Source organism: Schistocerca serialis, chromosome 8 (genome assembly GCF_023864345.2).
Source record: "Schistocerca serialis cubense isolate TAMUIC-IGC-003099 chromosome 8, iqSchSeri2.2, whole genome shotgun sequence".
Taxonomy (NCBI): Eukaryota; Metazoa; Arthropoda; class Insecta; order Orthoptera; family Acrididae; genus Schistocerca; species Schistocerca serialis.
The window spans coordinates 437,611,720-437,635,627 of record NC_064645.1 but is presented as its reverse complement, the minus strand read 5'-3'; the positions used below and the strand labels follow the sequence as shown (position 1 = coordinate 437,635,627).

The window sequence follows — 23,908 nt, the reverse complement described above, 5'->3', positions numbered from 1 at the left end:
AAGCTGAAATTAAAAAGAGCCCACAAATTTCGTTTAAATGGAAGAGAAGCAATTTGTGGTTTCCGTGACTATCTTCACGAAATTAATCAATATCTTCATAGTGAGCTCCAAGCATTCACCGCGGGACACACAGATATTGAGCATCTTTGGTTGGAATTTAAAGGTATTGTCCACCACGTGCTAGAGAAGTATGTGCTTAGCAAAAATATAGGGGAGGGAAAGGATCCACCTTTGTACAACAAACACATTAGGAAATTGCTGAGAAAGCAGAGAATTTTGCACAGCAATTATGCGAAATGAAAGCAGTGTCACTGCACAGTCGTCTGTGCATCGACCCTAAACGGAAAGCGTCTGAGGTGAGCAGCAGAGCAGGTCGGGGCAGCGGCGGGCTGTACCTGTGGCGGCGTGCAGGTAGACGACGGAGCGCTGCGACTGCTGGCTGGAGTCGCCCTCGGTGGTGGACTCCGCCGACGAGGTGGCCACGTCGCCGGCGCTACGGTGGTGTCGCCGCTCGCCGCCCGCCTTCAGGGTTCCGGAAGGCGGCGCGCCGGTGCTGGTCGGCACCTGCTTTCCAACAACAACGGCATCATCAGTACCTCAGTCCGCAGTTATCGACAGGGCACAGACAATTTTACTTTTCCCCCCAGTCCTAGAGTGGGCGTCACGACAGAAGGCGCCTCTGCGTAGAGAGAGAGAGGGGGGGGGGGGGGGGGGAGGGAGGCGTGGAGGGGATGAGATCGGATTACCCATGGCGGCAGGGCAGGGGAGAAACCTTCCATATTGCCAACTCTTGCCAAGTGTTTATGCAGACAATGAATAACATTTGTGACATGTCATTGTCTATTGAATGTAATCATGCCGCTTGTGGTCGTTAATATTTATCACGATTACAATTTCTGCATGCTGCCATTTTCAAATATAGCGGGATGTTAAAACCCCTGTACAGTGTTAAGTCGAAAGATAGTGGAACATGGCTCCCAGCAGTCTGGATCCAAATACGTATGGTGGTGTAAGTATACCCACTTTTCCACATACCATGTTAGCACAAACCACGCGGGTGTTATTGTACTTCCCACACGTTGTGGGAAAAAGTGAGTAAAATTATATGTCTATACGTATTTGTATACAGACTGCTAGGAACTATGTTCCAGCATGACTTAATATTGTAGGGTGGTTATAACGTACTGCTTTGCTTCAAAATGAGAAAACGTCGAAATTGCAATGGCAATACATATTTATAACGGCCATATCGGGAATGACTACATTCAGTAATAGCCGTAAGACTTTTCCTGACTGTGGACATTGAAGCCAGTTCCCATTATCTGAGGGACGAGTTTTTTTTCCCCATCCTCGAGCTAATGGTCCTGTCTTCCTGTAATCCTCCTAAAAGGGTTTTGTAGGGACCAATTTCGGTGGCTTAAAAGCTTGACTTTCCGAAACGGTAGTTAGATTTTCCAGCATCTCTTGGAAAGGAACTTTGAAAAGTCCTGCCACACAGCAGCACCTCGCGGAGAAATGCTATTAACGGGAGCAGAAAATTCGCTCCTGAAGTTGATTTGCCAAAGGCCTGGATCTAAAAAAAATTGTGGAATACTTTTGTAGCTCGCGAAAAGTGAGTCCGCCCTTAACCCTTAGATGGTATTTTACGTACCACACGTACGAAATAACATGAATGAAGCCTGTATAGTACACAGTATGAAAAAGGAAAAGGAAACTAAAGGCACTGTAATATGCTTAAAGAAAAGAAGAACGAAGTATAAGTTAGGGCCAAAAACAGTAGAACAAGTGAGAGCATTCAAGTATTTAGGAAGGTGGTTTAGGGGAAGAGGTACATTATGAACAGCACTCAGAGTCAGAACGGCGCTGGCGAAGGAGGCATTTCAAAAGCAGGAAAGACTCCTAGCTAGTGGTTTGAACATGGAATTAAAAAAACGACTAGTGAAATGCCTGATACGGAGTGTGGTCTCGTACAGAGTAGAAGCATGGACATTGAGAAAACAGGACTATAGGAGAACTGAAGTTTGTGAAAGGCGGATATGACGCGTAATGGAGATCGGCTGGGTTGATAGTTGGGGATGATGAGGTACTGAAAAGATCGGAGGAGCCAGGAAGCAAAATTCCATTGTGTATGTTCGACGATTGGCATCTTCTTTTGGGCAAAGGCTTTTAAGGGTATCTATACGTGACGTGGAATGTGAGAAGAAAGAGGAGAAATCATTACTGGAAACAAATAATTCTCTGGTTTTCCCAATAAAAGTCACAGATTGGGAAAGTTTGAGATTAAGTCTGTGACTATAACAGTGGATAAAGGCAGCAGCAGGATATGCGGTTTTAATTAATGTCCGAAGTCCATCCCGAAGCCTTGGTGTGCTGATTCCTGCATTTCTCCGCCTCACCCCTCCTTCCCTGTATCGCAGTGAAGGCTGCTGCAGTAAGCATCCAAAGCTCTATAGCCTCCTGTCCGCAGCTCGTGGTCCAGGGGCTAGCGTTGCTGCCTCTGGATCACAGGGTCCCGTGTTCGATTCCCAGCCGGGTTGGGGATTTTCTCTGCCTGGGGACTGGATGTTGGTGTTGTCCTCACCATTTCATCATCATCATTTGTGAGAGTGACAAGACTGGAAAAAGATTGACAAAGTATATGAACTGTGCAAAAATTGGGACTTTGTACGGGCGCTGATGACCGCGCAGTTAAGCGCGCCACAAACCAATCATCATCTATGGCCCCCTCAGTTCGATGACAGAGAACGAGACATATTCCACCCTATGCGCTAATTCTTCATGAGTGAAATTGGCTGGTATTGCAGTTCTTATTAATATTACTTATTACTTTCTAGTTTACTTTAGATATGGACTTCGGCGATAGCCCACAATATACATACACCCCTGGAAAGTTGGTACAACGCTACGACAAATGTCTGCAGAAAGTATGGCTAAATGTTGCAAATAAAGCATTTTTGATTTTCACAGTGGTTTCCATTTCGCCAACAATCGGACCTTTAAATGAAAAACAAATTATTTCACTCTTCTAACTACTTCTGGATAAGAACTTTGCGTCTTGGAAGTGATTTTGAGCCAGTGAATGCTTTGAAATGTCAGGGACAACAAGGGCAGTCAGTGCGCGCGCCTTAAGTTCAGCAAAAAAAAAACTGTTTACTAAAAAATGTTGTACGTTACAGAAGGTGTTTAAATTGGCGAGCACCAAATTCAGTAGAGACGTCGTCATTCTAGAAATAAAATGGCGCACTCTACCAAGAATAGCACGAGCGTTATCAGACGCTGCAAGTAGCCTGGCGAGACACATTTTGTCGTGTTGGCAGAAGAGCCAACACTGTTTTTCTAGAGGAGGCCGAAATGCACGCGTTTAATTACACGCTGACTGGCGTGAGGTCTGGAACAGGACAATATCTTGAGAATTTCAAATAAAGTACGTAGTTGATATAATACTTAACTTTAATCCACAATTGTAGAACATCTCTCTTGACAGTACATGTTATAACCACAATATATATAGCAAAGGATTATGGCGCCTTGCTAGGTCGTAGCAAATGTAGCTGAAGGCTATGCTAACTATCGTCTCGGCAAATGAGAGCGTATTTGTCAGTGAACCATTGCTATGAACGTCGGCTGTACAACTGGGGCGAGTGCCAGTACGTCTCTCTAGACCTGCCGTGTGGTGGCGCTCGGTCTGCTATCACTGACAGTGGCGACACGCGGGTCCGGCGTATACTAATGGACCGCGACCGATTTAAAGGCTACCACCTAGCAAGTGTGGTGTCTGGCGGTGACACCACACATTTTTGCGTCAGGAAGTGATGTCACGTACTAGGCATTTTATATGCCCAACAAAAAACAAAATAAATAAAAAATAAAATAAATAAAATCTCTCAACGTTCTAAACGCTTTCTCAGAACTGTTGTATTCTCGGTAGTGTGTTGCACATCCATAGACTTGTTTCACATGTCAAATCACAGAGAAAATTCTGCAAACATGCATTACTAGAAGGTACACGGCCATTGTGCAAAGTAGTGCTTTCCCTCTGGAATTCTAAAGTGCCATGCGTCTAGGTCTTTGTTCTGAAACATTTGTACACGACTATTGAGTCACCTAAAGCAATGAACTCATTCCATCTAATTTCAGTGCAGACAGCATCTTTGATTTTAAAGATTCTGCTGAAACATTGTTGTCAATGTAGGCGTGTAAGATCTCCAGATACAATACGATCACATTGGCTTATACTGATCCATCTCAAGTAGCTATTAAAAATGCTTACTTTGAAACAGAAGAACGGAAAAATGTCAGTATATTCAAAAGAGGGAACCAACGGTCGAAGGTAGTGAGACAGGATTGTAGGGTATACCCGATGTTATTCAATCTGTACATTGAGCAGACGGTAAAGGAAACCAAATAAAATTGAGAGCAGGAATTAAAGTTCAGGGAGAAGAAATAAAAACTTTGAGGTTTGCTGACGCCGCTGTAAATCCGTCAGAGACAGTAAAGGACTTGGAAGAGGAGCTGTAAGGAACGGACAGCGTCTTGAAAGGATGATACAAGACGAACATCATCGAGGGCCAAACAATCTTAATGGAGTGTAGTCGATTTAAATCAGATGATGCTAAGAGAATTAGATTAGGAAACGAGACACTTAAGGTAGTAGATGAGTTTTGCTATTTGGGTAGCAAAATAACAGATGATGGCCAAAGTAGCGAGGATATAAAATGTGTACTGGCAACGGCAAGAAAAGCGTTTCTGAAAGAAGAGAAATTTCTTAACATCGAATATAGAAGTAAGTGTTAGGAAGTATTTTCTGAAAGTATTTGTATGGAGTGTAGTCATGTGTGGAAGCGACACATAGTTTAGCCAAGAAGAGAATAAAACCTTACAGATGAATGCTGAAGATTAGATCGGTAGGTCGCGTAACTAATGAGGAGGTACTGAACAGAACTCGGGAGAAAAGAAATTGTGGCACAACTTGACTAAAAGAAGGGATAGGTTGATAGGACTCATTCTGAGACATCAAGGGATCACCAGCTTATTACTGGAGGGGAGTGTGGGCGGCAAAAATCGTAGACGGAGACCAAAAGATGGATACGGTAAGCAAATTCAGAAGGATGCGGGTTGCAGCAGTTACTCGGAGATGAAGAGGCTTGCACAGGATGGCAGCAGCATGGAGAGCTGCATCAAACCAGTCTTTGGACTGAAGAGTACAACAACACAACTCATAAGAGGAAAGACCGTGGCAGATGTATGCCATGCCGTACTTCATGTGAAAGATCAGTCTTACAAAACAGAAATACTTGTTGACGATGTTGCCATTTCTTTCTTAACAGCTCAAGGAGCTTTACACGAAATCTGCAGCATCTGATCCCAAGAATGGAGTTGTGTAAGAAACAGAAGTCAATACTGAGGAATTATCTCCAATGAATTTAATTTTGTTACTCATGACAAAAAAGGTAAAAGACATAAGAAATGGTTTTTGTTGGCTACAGTTTAGTGTTTCCGTGTTAATGCACTTGGAACAACAGCTATTTATTGTGAGATCTTAACTTTTGCCGGAGAATTGAATGTTCAAATAACTTACGGGTTTGCTGCCGGGTGACGTCGTCGACCACCGCCGATATTTCGACAGGAGCACAGCCTGTCATTCTTAAGGCACAACTGCAAGGAGGAAGCAATGTGCAAGGGAATTTAATACCTCGGTTCACAGAGGAGAAACAAGGAAGATACCACACACAGAACAAGTGTCAACACAAACAAAGATAACCAACATCAGAAATATCGATAGTGACTATTAATCAACAGGTGAGGTAGCACTAATTCTGTCCCTCTGCTTTTTGATGAGAGACAGAGCCGGATTACAAGCAGCATTTAAACAGAATCCACCATCTCTTTATAAGGTTACTTGATAGTTTGATTTCAATAGCTTCCTTAATAACACTATCCCAATAGCTGGACCTGCACGCCAGAATTTCCGTGTTGTTGTATTCCATAGGATGACCGGTGACAAGGCAATGTTCTGCAATAGCGGATTTGCTCGGCTGTTGTAAGCGTGTGTGACGCTTATGTTCAATACACCGGTCTTCCACAATCCTGATTGTCTGACCAATATATGACATGCCACAACTGCAAGAAATACGATAGACACTAGCTTTCCGCAAACCAAGATCATCTTTTACGGACGCCAACAGGGCCTTAATCTTAGAAGGTGGTCGAAAAACACATTTCACATCATATTTCAGCAAAATACGGCCAATCCTGTTGGAAATGCTTCCTACGTAAGGCAAAAAGGCCGTAGACTTAGATGCCACTTCGTTGTTATCGTCACTCACCCGTTGCACGGAAGGCTGATAGCGCAACGCACGTTTGATCTGCCTCTAGTGTTGACACTTGTTCTGTGTGTGCTATCTTCCTTGTTTCCCCTCTGTGAACCGAGGTATTAAATTCCCTTGCACATTGCTTCCTCCTCGCATCTGTGCGTTGAGAATGACAGGGTGTGCTCCTGTCGAAATATCGGCGGTGGTCGAGACGTCACCCGACAGCAAACCCGTAAGTTATTTGAAGAACTTTCTTACTGGTACTTAGACCTAGTCAGTTTCCTGGTATGGCACTTAGAACATTCTTGATAAATTACTTATTTCCTAATTTGTCTAATATTTTTCACATTGATGAGGTGGGCATTAAAATGCTGTGGTAGCAGAATAACTTCCTAATTTTTTGGATAGAAATAAGCTACGTACAAAAAGAGAAGCATGTTCTTTGATTATTCTCCTGATAAATCTGGGATTTGGCTCTTAGATCGTTTTCCACTTCTATTCTTCAGGTCACGACTGCTTAACTCGTAAACTATCACGTTCCGCGTAGGTATCGCGCAAGCGATGTACAGGAGAGGGTGTCTAGAGCGTGGGCAGCCCAGCTACTGTACCTGCAGAGTCTTGCTGCTTGCCTGCAGCGCGCTGTTGGTCTTATAGCGGCGGCTGAGAGGCGCAGCCGGCGGCGGGATGGAGATGACCGACTCGGCGTCCGTGTCACCGAAGAAGCGCAGGCTCTTGCCGCCCCCGCCGGGAGTCGAGTGGTGCCGCGGCGACGTCTCGTCCTCCGTCACCCCGGCGTCTGTCGTCTCCATGTCAGACTGGCCGAGGGGAGACAACAACAGTCACACTCTCTCTCTCTACTTATACCTCTTTGAGAGGCACTAAATTTTTTAAAATTATTACTTTAAAAAAATTAATTTTTCATTTGTTTGCAGGTACGTGAGTAGAGGCCTGGTACACACTGAAATCCTCGTGCCGCACTACAGTAGCACACCGCTAAAGGTGCACAGCCCTGGAGTATCGTGCGGTAATTTGTTTTCTGCTTTCGAAGGGAAACAACCCTGCAACCATTATGCTGAGTTTGTGGAAGTGTACGGCAACAGAGCACGCTCCTACGAGATGGGGCTGTAACATAACGGGACTATTGCTGTAAAACATTTTATTTAAAAAACGCACATATTCAGTTATTGTAACCCGCGATATACTCCCCTCCTCTATCCGTTTAACGCTCCGTGCGTATTTCCCATTGATGGAAACAGTGCTGGAAGCCTTCCTCTGTTAGCTCCTTGACGACGCGTGCCCCTTTTTCTTTCACTGTTTCAATGGACTGACATCTTGTTCCTTTTAATGCAGGGGGAATAGCTAAATAACATAGTGCTAGGTGAGGCCAATAAGGCGGGTGATCTAACACTGAGACGCTGTACTTCGTTAGAAACCTTATCAGACAATGCGGTATGAACCGGTGCGTTTGCCGAGTCCATGACCTTCCACAACTGGGGTCGTTTTTTTCTTTCTTTCTTATTTTCTCACCGAGTTGAGCAAGGATCAAAGGTAGTAATGCTGATTAATAGCGCGGTCTTCAGGAATCCAGTGAAGATTTTAACGGGACATCCTCCTCTAAAATTACTGCCGGCCACTTTGGTCGAGCGGTTCTACGCGATTCAGTCTGGAACCGCGCGACCGCTATGGTCGCAGGTTCGAATCCTGCCTTAGGCATGGATGTGTGTGATGTCCTTAGGTTAGTTAGGTTTAATTAGCTTTAAGTTCTAGGAGACTGATGACCTCAGATGTTAAGTCCCATTGTGCTTCGAGCCATTTCTAAAATTACTTTTCCTCAACAGTAGTTGTCGATACCAGTTATTTTTCGAGTTTTGGACGGGTCAATATTACCTCAGCAGCTTTTCTGAAAACTTCCATATAATTTTATACACAGTATGTTGTATTTCAAGCTAAAATTTGTGAAAAGGAATTATTTTATTTTGGATGTTATTATCGATAAGTACTAGTTCTAAATGTGCAGTTAATATTATTTTTCTTAGAAGCATTTGAAATTACTAATTATTTTGCACACTTAAAATTTCTATTATTAATTACGCAATCTAGTACTGTTTACTATGTTTATTTCCGGATTCATTTATGAAATAATAATCGAAACTAATAGAAATTCATTTGTCAATATAAATAGTAAACCCTTTGGAATATTGTTTATTTCCGCCGAGTGAGACAGCAGTAAGCATGCTTCTGATGTGATCGGACGTATCTTTGCATTTTGTGCGAATAATGCAATTTCGTCTTTGTTAGTGTGAAAAATCAAAAGACTGTATGATATACTGAAATGTGACGAAATATATTAACGTAACAATAAAAATTCTGCGACAACAATCTTCAAATTTATTTAGACCAATTCAACCATGAGGATCTAAAATGCGAGAATTTCAGCTTCATGAATCAGACCCCTAGACAGAAGGAACTGGTGCCAACTCTACGTGAAAAGACAAGTCAACTAGAAAGTTTATTGTAATCTTCGTTCCTATAAAATCTTCATAAAAGACTAATGTGGACAATAGCTGCAGATAGGAAGGAGAGGGGAGATTACAAGGTACACAATTCTGTGAATATCGAAAAAGACAGTCGTCATCGCTTTGAATCATGATTTCCTCATTCGAGCTTTTTTCGCTCTCGATGAAGTTGGGTCCTTCCAGTGCATGGATTAGCACTTAGTTTCTGGGTAGTAAGTGAAAAACCGAGATTTGTCAACCACTCTTTCCAAGAAATTTAAATCAGTTTCATGGTTTTCAAAGTGTCAGCATAAACATTTTCACGAGCTTAGCACAGCTGTCATGTTCAAATGGTTATGTAAAATTTGCCTTACACATTGTTTTTCAATTCCTACACTTTCAGCGATCGATCGAATACTGAACCGACGGCTAGATCGAATCAGATTATCTACTTTTTCGATATTTCCATTCATTTTTGATATTGAAGAGTGTCCCGGACATGAGGCAACTTCAGCGTCTTCTCGGCCATCTTGGAAACGCTTGAACCACTCAAATACTTGCGTACATAACAGTCTTCGCTATACACTTCTTTTTGTAAAAGATTTAAGTAGCAGTTTCTCCAAGTTTCATGTAAAACTTCACAATTCGTGGCTGTTTATCTCACTTATTATTTTTCTGACTGGTTTCATTGCCGCCCCAGTCTACTTTGAATTCCCCCTTACACACGAACAGAATTGCCGAGGCTTTCCATGTTCCGGAATAATGGCGGTTGCAACAGCCTAGTACCCAGGAGACCCGGGCTCGATTCCCGGCCTTGGCACAAATTCTCTCTCGTCATTTCGGTCTACATACATAAAATCATATCTGTATGATACCGGTAGAATCTCTAAAATTTTTTCATTTCATGTGAAATTAAAACATTCTTGAAAGTCTTGGAATCCCTGGGACCGATATTTACCCAGTACCAATATCGATAACCGGCATAAATTGGCGAGATCCTCGATTCTGGGACTGAATGAATAATTAATTAAGTTTTCCCTGAACCCTCAGTGCGTGTGTGCTACTCGCACCTGGCTATTTTTATTTTTGAGAGTGCCTTCTGGTAGCTCACACATCTCCAGCCACCCAAAAAAAATGGTTCAAATGGCTCTGAGCACTATGGGACTTAACATCTTAGGTCATCAGTCCCCTAGAACTTAGAACTACTTAAACCTAACTAACCTAAGGACATCACACAACACCCAGCCATCACGAGGCAGAGAAAATCCCTGACCCCCGCCGGGAATCGAACCCGGGAACCCGGGCGTGGGAAGCGAGAACGCTACCGCACGACCACGAGATGCGGGCTCCAGCCACCCATCGGCTGTATGTGTGTCATCTGGTGACATAACACCGCGTTACAAAGATAGGATTTGCCAGCTGTGTGCAGCAGGTAGATGACAAAGCAAAACTGCAAGTTAAATGCTTTAGGGTTCCTTGCGCTCGCACGGTGTCTAATGAAAATCGTTGTTTCTGGAGAGCAAAACTGTCAGTTAAAGGGTTATGGAAACGGGTGTACAGCTGTCATGCAGTGGTTCCCTCCACTGGACACTGAAACTGAGCGTGGCGGCTGCCTTGGTGCTCCTACAGAGCAGCTTTTATGTGTTGCACCAGTTTTCGACCTCTCCTTTCTCTCATATCTAACATCACCACAACAAGAACACAAACATTTCAAAAGTTTTTACGCCGGCTTCTTGCGTCAAAGTCGTCTGCATACTGCTGCAAGGGTCACTTCGCTCGCCTGATCGGTGTAATAAATGAAACAGGTTCTTACGTAATCCGTCGCGGTTGTACTGTCATGCCGGAACGGGAGAAAGCCGTATCAAGCCACAGGCCCATCTGGCGCCATCGACTGAAGAGCAGTAACGACGTGGTTCCCCAATTCGTTGCTAAGTAAACTGCTATCGCGCCTCGCGACACTCACGCGTCGTTCTAGCTAATTGTTCAGGGGACGAAAAGCAGCATGTGCGGTCTGTCTAAGGGAAAGTTGCTGCTGCATATGGCGCCTTGGCTAATAAAATGTCTGTATGTCAAAATCTACGGACATTATCACAATCGCTGACCATCGCCAAATTAGGTATCCGTAGTCGGCAAGGCCGACTTTCTCTCGCAGCAGGCGGGGGCGAAAGCGTTGTAACAGCAGGCTGGCGGGCACTCGCTCTTCGCCCTGCGCTATGATCCGTGTCCGGACAGTGCGTTGAGTCCAGCCTGTAGTGAGTACTATCAGGGGCGGCTTAGCCGCGGAAGACATGCTACGGGAACCCCTCTGTCAGACGTCTCAGCCACACTTCCTAACTTTCCGAGAGAAATTCAAGGGCTAGCACTAATGAGTTAAAATTAAGATTGTGTGGACACAATTGTGCAGTATTTCTAAAGCACTGGAAATAACAGGTGACCGAAATGAATTGGCGTGTACTTTCAAACTTATCAAGAATACACACGCCTCATTTCTACGCCATTAAACCAGATTTCACGTATTACAATGGCACAAGAGTCTTACCAATGAAAAAATTCTCCTATTGGAGCTAAAAAGCGCTAATATGCTTCTGGTTTTAAAAGACTGTGACGGAAAAGTGGGATACAGCTGCCTCATTTTACCTTCCACATCACCTTTAAAATTTTTCACGTTTTGGTATGCGAACAAATTCGCACTCCTTTTAGCATGCAAATGACGTATCATTCCCACAAGCTTCCCTAACTGTACCTCGTTCGCATCCACTAGTCCATCGTTTCCATCCGCTGCCACTTGCCTGTTCTCACTTAATCATTCAGCCCAACTCAATGTCATTATCTCTTTGTTTATCTCGGTCACAGTCTGCTGTCTCACAGTAACAGTCTCTTTCGTTCTGCCCTAGTACTACTATCTCCCTCTTGTTAGTATCTCATTCATTGATTCCAACTGCTGCTGTCTCTTCTTTCTCTCTAGGCCATTTGAAAGTATCTGGATATTTGTAGAACATACTACTGTCAAAAATCAGGGACGGCTCATTGTACAATACCAGTCTCTTGCGCATGTTGTATTTGAAGAGTGTCCACAGGCTTTGTACTTGTGAATGCAGATGACGTAGTGTTTAATGAAAACCTGCATCACTAGTACCATTAATACGAGTACATGCTACAAGATTAAAGTTGCTGAATGGAAGGTATGGTGAATTATGTCTTTTTTGTATACCATGAAATAAGTGACTCAGTTTTCGACAGCTGCAATAGGTATTCCTCCAAGAATTGTGTTTGTTGCTTTTTGGCGGTTTAAAATTAAGCATCTTTCACATAAGAAAATACGGAGTGCAGACAGAAAGGCATCTAATTTCCTGTGAACAATTTCTTGTTTTAAATTATATTTCAAATTATAATAGGAGTCCTTCGCATTCAAAATTAAAAGTGCATATTACTCTGTGAAACAACCTTGGTATACTTTTATACATTGGTAGTCATTTGGCAAAAATTGGATCTATTTAACCTGCAAATGATCAACTAATTCAGGAGAAAGCTAATTTAGTTACGCAGTGTCTTTAGTATCAATTTCATAAACTTGAAGTCTTCTACTTCGTTGTATATTCGACTGGCTGAGTGGCCTTAGGTTATAATGTACTTGATATGTGGGTGCACATATTTGATCCGCGTAAGACACAGTTTATTTCATTTATTTCAAGTAAAAATTTAACAGTATGGTACATACGAGGGGCGCTCAGCAAGAAATGCAACACCGTTTTTTTCTAGGCCAGTTTCGGTTGAAAAAATGCGAAATTTGTTGTGGTTCATCGTAAGATTTTCCCGTTACAGTCCCTAAGTTTTATGAAGTTCCAATAAGTAGCGGCGCATACGTAGCCTTCAAAATGGCGTCTGTAACGAGATGCCCTAAAAGCAGAGAGCTGTCACTGAATTTCTTTTGGCGGAAAACTAGAGCATCGCATATACAGGGTGGTCCATTGATAGTGACGGGCCAAATATCTCACGAAATAACTACAAAAAACGAAACTCGTGTAACTTGAAGGGGGAAACCAGATGGCGCTATGGTTGGCCCGCTAGATGGTGCTGCCATAGGTCAAACGGATATCAACTGCGATTTTATTTTTTTTAAATTGGAACCCCCATTTTTATTACATATTCGTGTAGTACGTAAAGAAATATGAATGATTTAGTTGGACCACTTTTTTCGCTTTGTGATAGATTGCGCTGTAATAGTCGCAAACGTATAAGTACGTGGTAAACATTCCGCCAGTGCGGACGGTATTTGCTTCGTGATACATTACCCGTGTTAAAATGGACCGTTTGCCAATTGTGGAAAAGGTCGATATCGTGTTGATGTATGCAAAATGCCCAACGGGCGTGTGCTATGTATGCTGCTCGGTATCGTGGACGATATCATCCAAGTGTCCGGACCGTTCGCCGGATAGTTACGCTATTTAAGGAAACAGGAAGTGTTCAGCCACATGTGAAACATCAACCACGACCTGCAACAAATGATGATTCCGAAGTAGGTGTTATAGCTGCTGTCGCGGCTAATCCGCACATCAGTAGCAGACAAATTGCGCGAGAAGCCGGAGTCTCAAAAACTTCGGTGTTGAGGATGCTACATCAACATCGATTGCACCCGTACCATATTTCTATGCACCAGGAATTGCACTGGCGACGACTTTGAAAGTCGTGTACAGTTCTGCCACTGGGCACAAGAGAAATTACGGGACGGCGACAGATTTTTTGCACGCGTTCTATTTAGCGACGAAGCGTCATTCACCAACAGCGGTAACGTAAACCGGCATAATATGCACCATTGGGCAACGTAAAATCCACGATGGCTGCGACAAGTGGAACATCAGCGACCTTGGCGGGTTAATGTATGGTGCGGCATTATGGTAGGAAGGGTAATTGACCCCCATTTTATCGATGGCAATCTAAATGGTGCAATGTATGCTGATTCCCTACGTAATGTTCTACCGATGTTACTACAAGATATTTCACTGCATGACAGAATGGCGATGTACTTCCAACATGATGGATGTCGGCACATAGCTCGCGTGCGGTTGAAAAGGTATTGAATAGCGTATTTTATGACAGGTGGATTGGTCGTCGAAGCACCATACCATGGCCCGCACGTTCACCGAGTCTGACGTCCCCGGATTTCTTTCTGTGGGGAAAGTTGAAGGGTATTTGCTGTCGTGATCCACCGCCAGCGCCTGATAACATGCGTCAGCGCACTGTCAATGCATGTGCGAACATTACGGAAAGCGAACTACTCGCTGTTGAGAGGAATGTCGTTACACGTATTGCCAAATGCATTGAGGTTGACGGACATCATTTTGAGCATTTATTGCATTAATGTGGTATTTACAGGTAATCACGCTATAACAGCATGCGTTCTCAGAAATGATAAGTTCATAAAGGTACATGTATCATATTGGAACAACCGAAATAAAATGTTCAAACGTACCTACGTTCTGTATTTTGTTTTAAAAAACCTACCTGTTACCAACTGTTCGTCTAAAATTGTGAGCGATGTGTTTGTGACTATTACAGCGCCATCTATCACAAAGCGAAAAAAGTGGTCCAACTAAAACATTCTTATTTCCTTACGTACTACACGAATATGTAATAAAGAATGGGGGTTCCCATTTTAAAAAAGGCAGTTGATATCCGTTTGACGTATGGCAGCGCCATCTAGCGGGCCAACCATAGCGCCATCTGGTTTCTCCCTTCAAGCGAGACAAGTTTCGTTCCTTGTAGTTTTTTCGTTTGACGCTTATTTCGTGAGATATTTGGCCCGGTCACTATCAGTTGACCTCCCTGTATTTATAGGCACATGCAAAATGTCTACGGAGATCTGGAAGTGAACAAAAGCACGGCGAGTCCTCGGGTGAGGCATCGATCATTATGGCAACAAGACCGCGAGAACCCATCCATTCTCCCACGCGCCGGCAATGTTGGAGCGTGTGGATACGCTCATTCGGGCTGACCGAAGGATCAGAAAAACCCCGCTGCCCAACTGGGCACGTCTGTTGGTAGTGCTGACACACTCGTTCACAAGTTGGGGTACTCGAAGGAGCGTGCCCGCTGGATTCCACGCCGCCTGACGGAAGATCATAAACAGCAACGAAGGACCATCTGCGCGTAATTGCTGAAGCTCTGTGAGGCTGATTGTGAGAATTTTTTGTCGCACATCGTGCAGGCGATGAAAAGTGGGTTCATCACAAAACGGCAATCCATGGAGTGTGGCCACACCACCTCCCCTCCGTAGGAAAAGTTCAAAGCCCGAACTTCAGCCGGTACAGTCATGGCGACGGCATTCTAGGACTTTGAAGGGGGTATGTTTGACGTCCTCCTTCACGCTGCAACGATAAACTCTGAAGTGTATTGTGCTACCCTCAGGAAACTGAAGAAACGACTTCAGTGTGTTCGTCGCCACAAAAAAGCATACGAACTTCTCCTTCTTCATAACAACGCAGGGCCTCTCACACGTCTGCGCACCCGAGAGGAGCTCATAAAACTTCATTGGACTGTTGTTCTTTATCCACCCTACTGCAGGGATCTCGCACCTTCCAACTTCCATCTGTTTGGCCCAATGAAGGATGCACTCCGCGGGAAGCAGTAAGTGGATGATGGGGAGGTTATTGATTCAGCGAGGCCTGGACTCCGACGTCGACCATTGGAGTGTTACCATGTGGGCATACAGGTCCTCCCAGTAAGGTGGCGTAAGTCCCTCGCGCTGAACGGAAATTATGTTGAAAAATAGAGTTTTGCAGCCAAAAGAGTGGGGAATAATATCGTGTATTGGAATCCTGAATAAAACCAACCTGCTTTCAGAAAAAAGGATTGCATCACTTATCGAACGCCTCTCGTACAATTTATATGATAGCAAACTTTTTCTAGAACGTTTCCCTCTCAACTACACTACTGGCCATTGAATTTGCTACACCACGAAGATGACGTGCTACAGACGCGAAATTTAACCGACAAGAAGAAGATGTTGCGATACGAAAATGATTAGCTTTTCAGAGCATTCACACAAGGTAGGCACCGGTGGCAACACCTACAACGTGCTGACATGAGGAAAGTTTCCAACCGATTTCTCATACACAAACTGCAGTTGACCGGCGTTGCCTGGTGAAACGTTGTTGTGATGCCTCGTGTAAGGAGGAGAAATGCGTACCATCACGTTTCCGACTTTGATACAGGTCGGATTGTAGCCTATCGCGATTGCGGTTTATCGTATCGCGACACTGCTGCTCGCGTTGGTCGAGATCCAATGACTGTTAGCAGAATATGGAATCGGTAGGTACAGGAGGGTAATACGGAACGCCGTGCTGGATCCCAACGGCCTCGTATCACTAGCAGTCGTGATGACAGTCATCTTATCCGCATGGCTGTAACGGATCGTGCAGCCACGTATCGATCCCTGAGTCAACAGACAGGGACGTTTGCAAGACAACAACCATCTGCACGAACAGTTCGACGACGTTTGCAGCAGCATGCACTATCAGCTCGGAGACCATGGCTGGGCTACCCTTTACGCTGCATCAAAGACAGGAGCGCCTGCGGTGGTGTACTCAACGAGGAACCTGGGTGCACGAATGGCAAAACGTCATTTTTTCGGATGAATCCAGGTTCTGTTTACAGCATCATGATGGTCGCATCCGTGTTTGGCGACATCGCGGTGGACGCACGTTGGAAGCGTGTATTCGCCATCGCCATACTGTCGTATAACCCGGCGTGATGGTATGGGGTGCCATTGGTTACACGTCTCGGTCACCTCTTGTTCGCATTGACGGCACTTTGAACAGTGGACGTTACAGTTAAGATGTGTTTCGACCCGTGGCTCTACCCTTCATTCGATCCCTGCGACAGCCTACATTTCAACAGGACAATGCACGACCGCATGTTGCAGGTCCTGTACGGGCCTTTCTGGATACGGAAAATGTTCGACTGCTTCCCTGGTCAGCACATTCTCCAGATCTCTCACTAATTGAAAACGTCTGGTCAATGGTGGCCGAGCAACTGGCTCGTCACAATACGCCAGTCACTACTCTTGATGAACTGTGGTATCGTGTTGAAGCTGCATGGGCAGCTGTACCTGTACACGCCATCCAAGCCCTGTTTGACTCAATGCCCAGGCGCATCAAGGCCGTTATTACGGCTAGAGGTGGATGTTCTGGATACTGATTTCTCAGGGTCTATGCACCCAAATTGAGTGAAAATGTAATCACATGTCAGTTCTAGTATAATATATTTGTCCAATGAATACCCGTTTATCATCTGAATTTCCTCTTGGTGTAGCAATTTTAGTGGCCAGTAGTGTATGTTCTTCGGAACTTGTGGACTACACGTATCTCCAACTGATTTTGGAATGTGTCTGTATTGGATGTGTCTTATGTACAGTGAAGTGTGTATTAAACTACACGAACATCGATCTCAAACCGAATTTTCCAGACCATGTATTTTTATTCTGACCGTCACGCAACAGGGCGTCTGGAACTGGAGTATTTGTTTGTATGCCTTACAGAAATTGCTGAAACACTATTTATATCAAGTGTTCGTCCATGTTTATTCGGCGTAATTTCGCTTCTGGTCTCCGATTTAAGGTGGCTCGCATCAGAGGTGTGTCTCGCGCCAGTGAAACACCTGCCTGCGTTTCAGGTCGGAAACTGTCGTCATGTGACCAAACCCTCCCAGCTTCACGGAACACATGGCTGCGCGTTAACTTAGATTCTAAAACCAGCAGCTAACCAGTGTGCTACGATTCCCCAATCTCAGATTGCTTGCATATTTTAATTTAGCTTTCTTTCTTTGTTATTTTTCTTTTATACTTCTGTTGTTTTATATTTAAGCTTTCAGACTTAATAAATCTTAATAGTTTTAACATCGCTGGGATGAAGGTGTTTAATAAACCACCTTTAATAGTGATACAGAAGCCTAGAAAAATATGAGAGTTTAGTGTTATACATCAAACGCTAACAGAAAACTATTTATGAAATTTAAATTTTTTTTAGTTGGTTTAGACAGACAGTTTTGCAACAGTAAAGTAATTTATGGGCATATAATAATAATTACATTTAAAATTTCTGTATAAATGTATTTAAAGTAATCCTCAATAAGCCAACAGCGTATGGTATGCTCTTATTGTATTAATTTTGCATTAAAAGCTTAAGTACAGTAATACATTTCTCAGTACTTAATGGACAATGATAATTAACTTGACCATGTACATTACAACAAATGTTGACTCTCGTTTAATCTCGAGGATATATCTACGACGGGGTCATACGCCAGATGTCTTATAAAAATAGCAATCACACGGTTTTTTCCTGTCAGGCAAACGTTCTTCAGCACGACTGAAATTTTAGTTTAGCCGCTAATTCGTTTAGTGCATGTACCGTGTGGTTATAATTAAACTTTCCCAATTTAACATGTTAACACGGAAACTAATTACAGTACGAGGACCAAACTTGGTAGCATTAATGTCAAGGACATGGGGAAGAGAAGTAATGCAGAAACAATACAATTGAAACCCTTTTAATGTGCTGCAACGGTACATAATACCATTACATACCGGTACTACTACTGCTACAAAAGGGGCTCAATATGGCGCCCATCAATGTCCAGAAGACTCTGAAAGCGCAGGGCCGCATTCTGCACAGCAGTAAGAATTATGTCCGTAGGTAAGCTGGCTACCTCCCTTGACATGCTGCGCTTCAGATCAGCGCATGTGTGAAGGTTCCACTGGTAAACCCTGTCCTACAGGTAGCTTCACAACCAGAAATCACAGGGAATGGGGTCAGGTGATCATGCCGGCCAGGCATTTGGAAACGATCGACTGATAATCCAATCGTTTCCAAAAGTGTTTCAGAGATGCAGGTGAACTTCACGAGCGACGTGCGGTGGGGCCCATCTTGCATGAAAATTGTTGAGTTCAATGCGCGTCTCTCCTGTTGGTCGGGTATGACATGCTGGCGAAGCATAGCGCAGTAACGATGGCCAGTCACACTGCACGTCTTTGGACCATGAGCGGCAACCTGTCCAAAGAAGAATGGACCAATGATGAACGTAACCGTGAAGCCACACTATTCGGTGACACGTTCACCATACAAAGGAATTTCATGCACAGTGACTGGAGGTGAAGATCCCCACACTCGGCAATTCTGTGTGTTCAGTTCACCTGTCAACGAAATATGAGCGTCGCCTCGCCTGTCCATAGGATGATCGAAGACCAGCCCTCGAAGTCAGCACGTCGTTGTGCGTCCTGTGGTGCAGGCTGCTGTACTACACGGATCTTGTACGGGTACCATTTAAGAATGGTTCAAAGCACCTTCCGAACAGTGGACCAAAGGACGTTCAACTGTCGTGACACAGCACTTACACTGCCTGACGATCGGGAATTGCATGCAGCGTTGTCTCCCATAGCAACGGCGATTTCATAAACCACCTGTGGTGCAACCGGTCGTCGACCTCTTCCCGGAATGACGCCCAGTTCTCCAGTTGATTAGAACTTCATCATGCTCCGCTCAGCAGGTGGAGAAAGAGATCCCTTCTGCAATCCTTTCAGCTGGCGATATTCTCGAAGTGCAGCTGCAGCATTACTGTTGTTTTGACAACAGCTTCACCAATAATGTCCTGCTCCTTTTGTCCATGCTCATGCCGACACGTCAACAAATGCATTGTGACTGGTCAGATGTGTGAGACTGAGCATCGCGATGACTGAAACGGCACCTGGTCGCCATAGATGGAACTGGACGGTGGCGCAGCGACGCGTGGAAACCATGCACCCCGTACTATGGAAATTAATGCTACCAAGTCTAGTACTCGTGCGGTAATTAGTTTCCGTATTATAATGTGTTAAACTGGGAAAGTTTAATTATAACCACCCTGTGGATAACTGAGGGATCAAATGAGGGAAAGTACAAGCATTTTAGACCTCCGAGTATACAATTGTATCCCAGTCGAGAGTGGAGTTCTGCATCAGCTGTTCGTCAGTCGTTGCAGCCAGATACATACAGCAGCTAGTCACGTGACATTGCTTAGCCATTCTGCGGCTCGCATTGGTGCCGTGTGTAGGTTTCTGCCAGACCGTATCGTTTAGTTGGCATGGTTGCGTTGTTTGTCTTCTTCTCGTGATCACTGGCTCCACTTGATTTCGTAAGCGTTGCCTGTCCGCTAGTGGCAGCAGCGGCCTTTATCGATATGTAGTTCTCCTGCCCTATCTTTGGGGCGACCTCGTCCTTTTTCCATGTGGTGTGAGTGTGGAGTTCCGTTGGGGACGCAGGAGCAGCGAGGTCCGCGCCGAACGACAACACGCCCCAGTTACCTGCCCTGGGGGGTTAGTGTGTGTAACGGCAGTGTACATTTCCTCGCCTTGGCGCCGCTGTCCGGTGAGGCGTGTAAGTTTGACAGATTCTTGACTGTAGGTTGGGTGGCGCTCTTCTACCTCAGTGGTAGTCATTCCTTCTTGTTCTGGGCGCTCTAAGCACAGTATTCTGCGGGCAGACCCCTGACCGCTGGTTCCGGCTTTGACGTAATTTTATGTCTTGCATTTGTTTTGTTGGATGTCAGGTAGCCTCACCTCGATAGATTGCCACTAGTCCGAGTTACCATCTTGTGAACTGAATGCAACTCTAGGTGTGACCCACTCAGAGGTCGATTCCTGGAGCACCGTCTATCACTGGACCTTGTGTTTTATTTTATTATTAAGTTACCATCATTTGTCTCACCTGTTTGATGACCAGTTTCTTGTTTTTTGTTTTTGACGGCTGGAGTGGCCGAGCGGTTCTAAAAAAAAATGGCTCTGAGCAGTATGGGACTTAACTTCTGAGGTCATGAGTCCCCTAGAACTTAGAACTACTTAAACCTAACTAATCTAAGGACATCACACACATCCATGCCCGAGGCAGGATTCGAACCTGCGACCGTAGCGGTCACGCGGCTCCAGACTATAGCGCCTAGAACCGCACGGCCACTCCGGCCGGCGAGCGGTTCTAGTCGCTACAGTCTGGAACCTCGCAACCGCTACGGTCGCAGGTTCGAATCCTGCCTGGCGCATGGATGTGTGTGATGTCCTTAGGTTAGTTAGGTTTAAGTAGTTCTAAGCTCTAGGGGACTGATGATCACAGAAGTTAAGTCCCATATTTCTCAGAGCCCTTTGAACCATTTTCTGTTGTTTTTTTTTTTAATTAACTTTTGCTGTGCCATTCGCCGTTTGACAGTATGTTTGTTAAATTTTTTTAATAATTGCCATTTTGGGCGTTATAGGCCTCCAGCCGCGATAATGGTTACTTGCCTTAAAATTCTGATTGCGACCACACTGGCTTGTCTTCAAAATTATTGGCTGTCTGTATTTTATGTATTTGTTAATTTTAAATAATTGCCATTTTTCGCGTTAAACGCCTTCAGCCGTGATGGTAGTTACTTGCCTTAAAATTCTGATTGCGACCACATTCGGTTGTTTTAAAAAATTATTTTCTGTGTCTATTTTATGTGTTTGCTAAATTTTTAGTAATTGCCATTTTGGGCGTTAAAGGCCTTCAGCCTTGAACGTGGTTACTTGCCTTTAAATTCCGATTGCGACCACATTGGCTTGTCTTCAAAATAATTTGCTGTCTGTATTTTATGTATTTGTTAAATTTTAAATAATCGCCATTTTTCGCGTTAAAGGCCTTCAGCCGTGATTGTGGTTACGTGCCTTAAAATTCTGATTGCGACCTCATTGGCTTGTTTTCAAAAATTATTTATTAAAAGAAATGAGTGAAATTGCAAAGCAAACCAATAGTAATTGATTCGGGCCCCTTCCACAATCGTAACCCAGTCCTGCCTTCTTTAATTACCAGGTTTGAATCGCTTTCCGGTCGGAAACGCCAACGCAGCGTGAGGAGACGGTGTCCTCCCGACTCACCTTGTCGCGCGCGCGGCTCTTCTTGGTGAGCCTGTCGAGCGACTTGAACCAGCCGGCCTCCCTGTCTCTGTCTCTGTCTCTGTCCCTGGTGTGGCGCAGTACGGCGGGGCTGGGGGTCGCCGCCGGACTGGGCGTGGCCAGCCGCTGCCTGCTGCCCGCCACCTGCTCCGACTTCAGCGTCTGAAACAAAACAGGGCCGCGGTGTTAGAAACCTCTGTCTGCTCCACCACCTGGGCGCTAAACGAGGACATCAGCTGCCAAGGTCAGCCGAAACCTACCCAATGTAGCACTGTAAGACTGTGATTTCTGTAGGAATTAAGCCCATTTTTCAACAGAGTCCCGCAAGACGGCTTAGACAAAATTTCCAGTTGGTGTGATGAATGGAAGTTAGTCCTAGATGTGCAAAAATGTAAGGTAACGCGGATGAGTCGGAAGAACAAACCTGTCATGTTCGGATACAGTATTACTAGTGTCCTGCTTGACGCAATGAAGTTGTTTAAGTATCTGGGCGTAACGTTGCAAAGCGATACGAGTTGGAACGAGCATGTGAAAACTGTGGGAGAATTTCAGTGAAGTGTGATTCACCTGTAAAAAAAATGGTTCAAATGGCTCTGAGCACTATGGGACTCAACATCTGAGGTCATAAGTCCCCTAGAACTTAGAACTACTTAAACCTAACTAACCTAAGGACAGCACACACACCCATGCCCGAGGCAGGATTCGAACCTGCGACCGTAGCAGTCCCGCGGTTCCGGACTGCAGCGCCAGAACCGCTAGACCACCGCGGCCGGCGATTCACCTGTAAAGGAGACAGCATGCGGGACGCTAGTGCGACTTATTCTTGAGTACTGCTCGAGTGTCTGGGATCCGTACCAGGTCGGATTGAAGGAAGACATCGAAGCAATTCAGAGGCGAGCTCTGCTAGATTTGTTACCGGTGGGTTCGAACAACAGGTAAGTGTTACGGAGACGCTTTGCGAACTCAAGTGGGACTCCCCCGAGGAAAGGCGACGTTCTTTTCGAGAAACACTACTGAGAAAATTGAGAGAATCGGCTTTTCAAACTAACTGCCGGACGATTCTACTGCCACCAACATACATCGCTCGTAAGGACCACAAAAATAGGCTACGAGAAATTACGACTCATATGGAGACGTAAAGACTGTCGTTTTTCGCTCGCTCTATTTGCGAGTGGAACAGAAAAGGAAATGACTAGTAGTGGTACAGGGTACCCTCTGCCACGCACCTTACGGTGGCTTGTGGAGTAGATGTGTAGATGAAGATGTATGAGCTAACGAACTTCGTCCAGCGTGTCTAATAAGGGCGTATCAAGCGAGGGAATGGGCAATGCAACTGCCCCTTGTCGTGTAACTAAAGTTGTGTTTACCAACACTGCCGAACGTCAGTTTAAAAAACAAAAACAAAAAAAAGTGTGTGAAATCTTATGGGACTTAACTGCGAAGGTCATCAGTCCCTAAGCTTACACACTACTTAACCTTAATTATCCTAAGGACAAACACACCCACCCATTCCCGAGGGAGGACTCGGGACCAGCCGCACAGTCCATGACTGCAGCGCCTGAGACCGCTCGGCTAATCCCGTGCGGCACGGTAGTTTTGGTTGGTTGGTTTGGGGTAGGGAAGGTTGGGGAAGGAAGTCGGTCGTGCCCTTTCAGAGGAATCATACTCGCATTTGCCTGAAGCGATTTAGGGACATCACAGAAAACCTAAATCAGGACGGCCGGACGCGGGTTTGAACCGTCGTCCTCCCGAATGCGAGTCTAGTGTGCTAACCGCTGCGCCACCTCGCTCGGTGGTAGTTTTGGTACACTACATAAACGTCGCAGTAAACGATAGGATTGCTGGTAGAATTCGTAGGGAAAGAAACATAAATGAATGTTTAAGAGACAAAATGGGAGTCGACGACTTCCCTATTTTTCCGTTGTTTGTTTTGCACATAATTAGAACCGCACATAATTCAGTGTCAGTCCATTGTGTATTTTGTATCCTTATACGATATAAATGTTCAGTCTGCATATATACAATATAAATCACATTTTATAAGTAATAAAAATTAATTGATCGCGTAACTTCTGCACTTTTGTGTAACCAAAGCAATTACTTCAGATCCAAGTACAGTTTACATGCACAAATATACAAAAAATATAGTAGTTGTTGTTATTTTGTAC

General features: G+C 44.6%; 1 protein-coding gene across 2 annotated transcripts in view; it reads right to left on the bottom strand.

The window, feature by feature from the left end:
- Positions 1 to 23,908, bottom strand: part of LOC126416770 (zinc finger CCCH domain-containing protein 13) — a 386,118-nt gene that overhangs the window by 5,874 nt on the left and 356,336 nt on the right. For both annotated transcript variants that reach the window (XM_050084619.1, XM_050084621.1), the window contains 3 exons: positions 21,723 to 21,902; positions 6,920 to 7,126; positions 396 to 564 (listed from right to left, as the gene is read on the bottom strand). In XM_050084619.1, the coding sequence (XP_049940576.1) occupies positions 396 to 564; positions 6,920 to 7,126; positions 21,723 to 21,902 (556 nt within the window). The remainder of the gene's footprint in view (positions 1 to 395; positions 565 to 6,919; positions 7,127 to 21,722; positions 21,903 to 23,908) is intronic.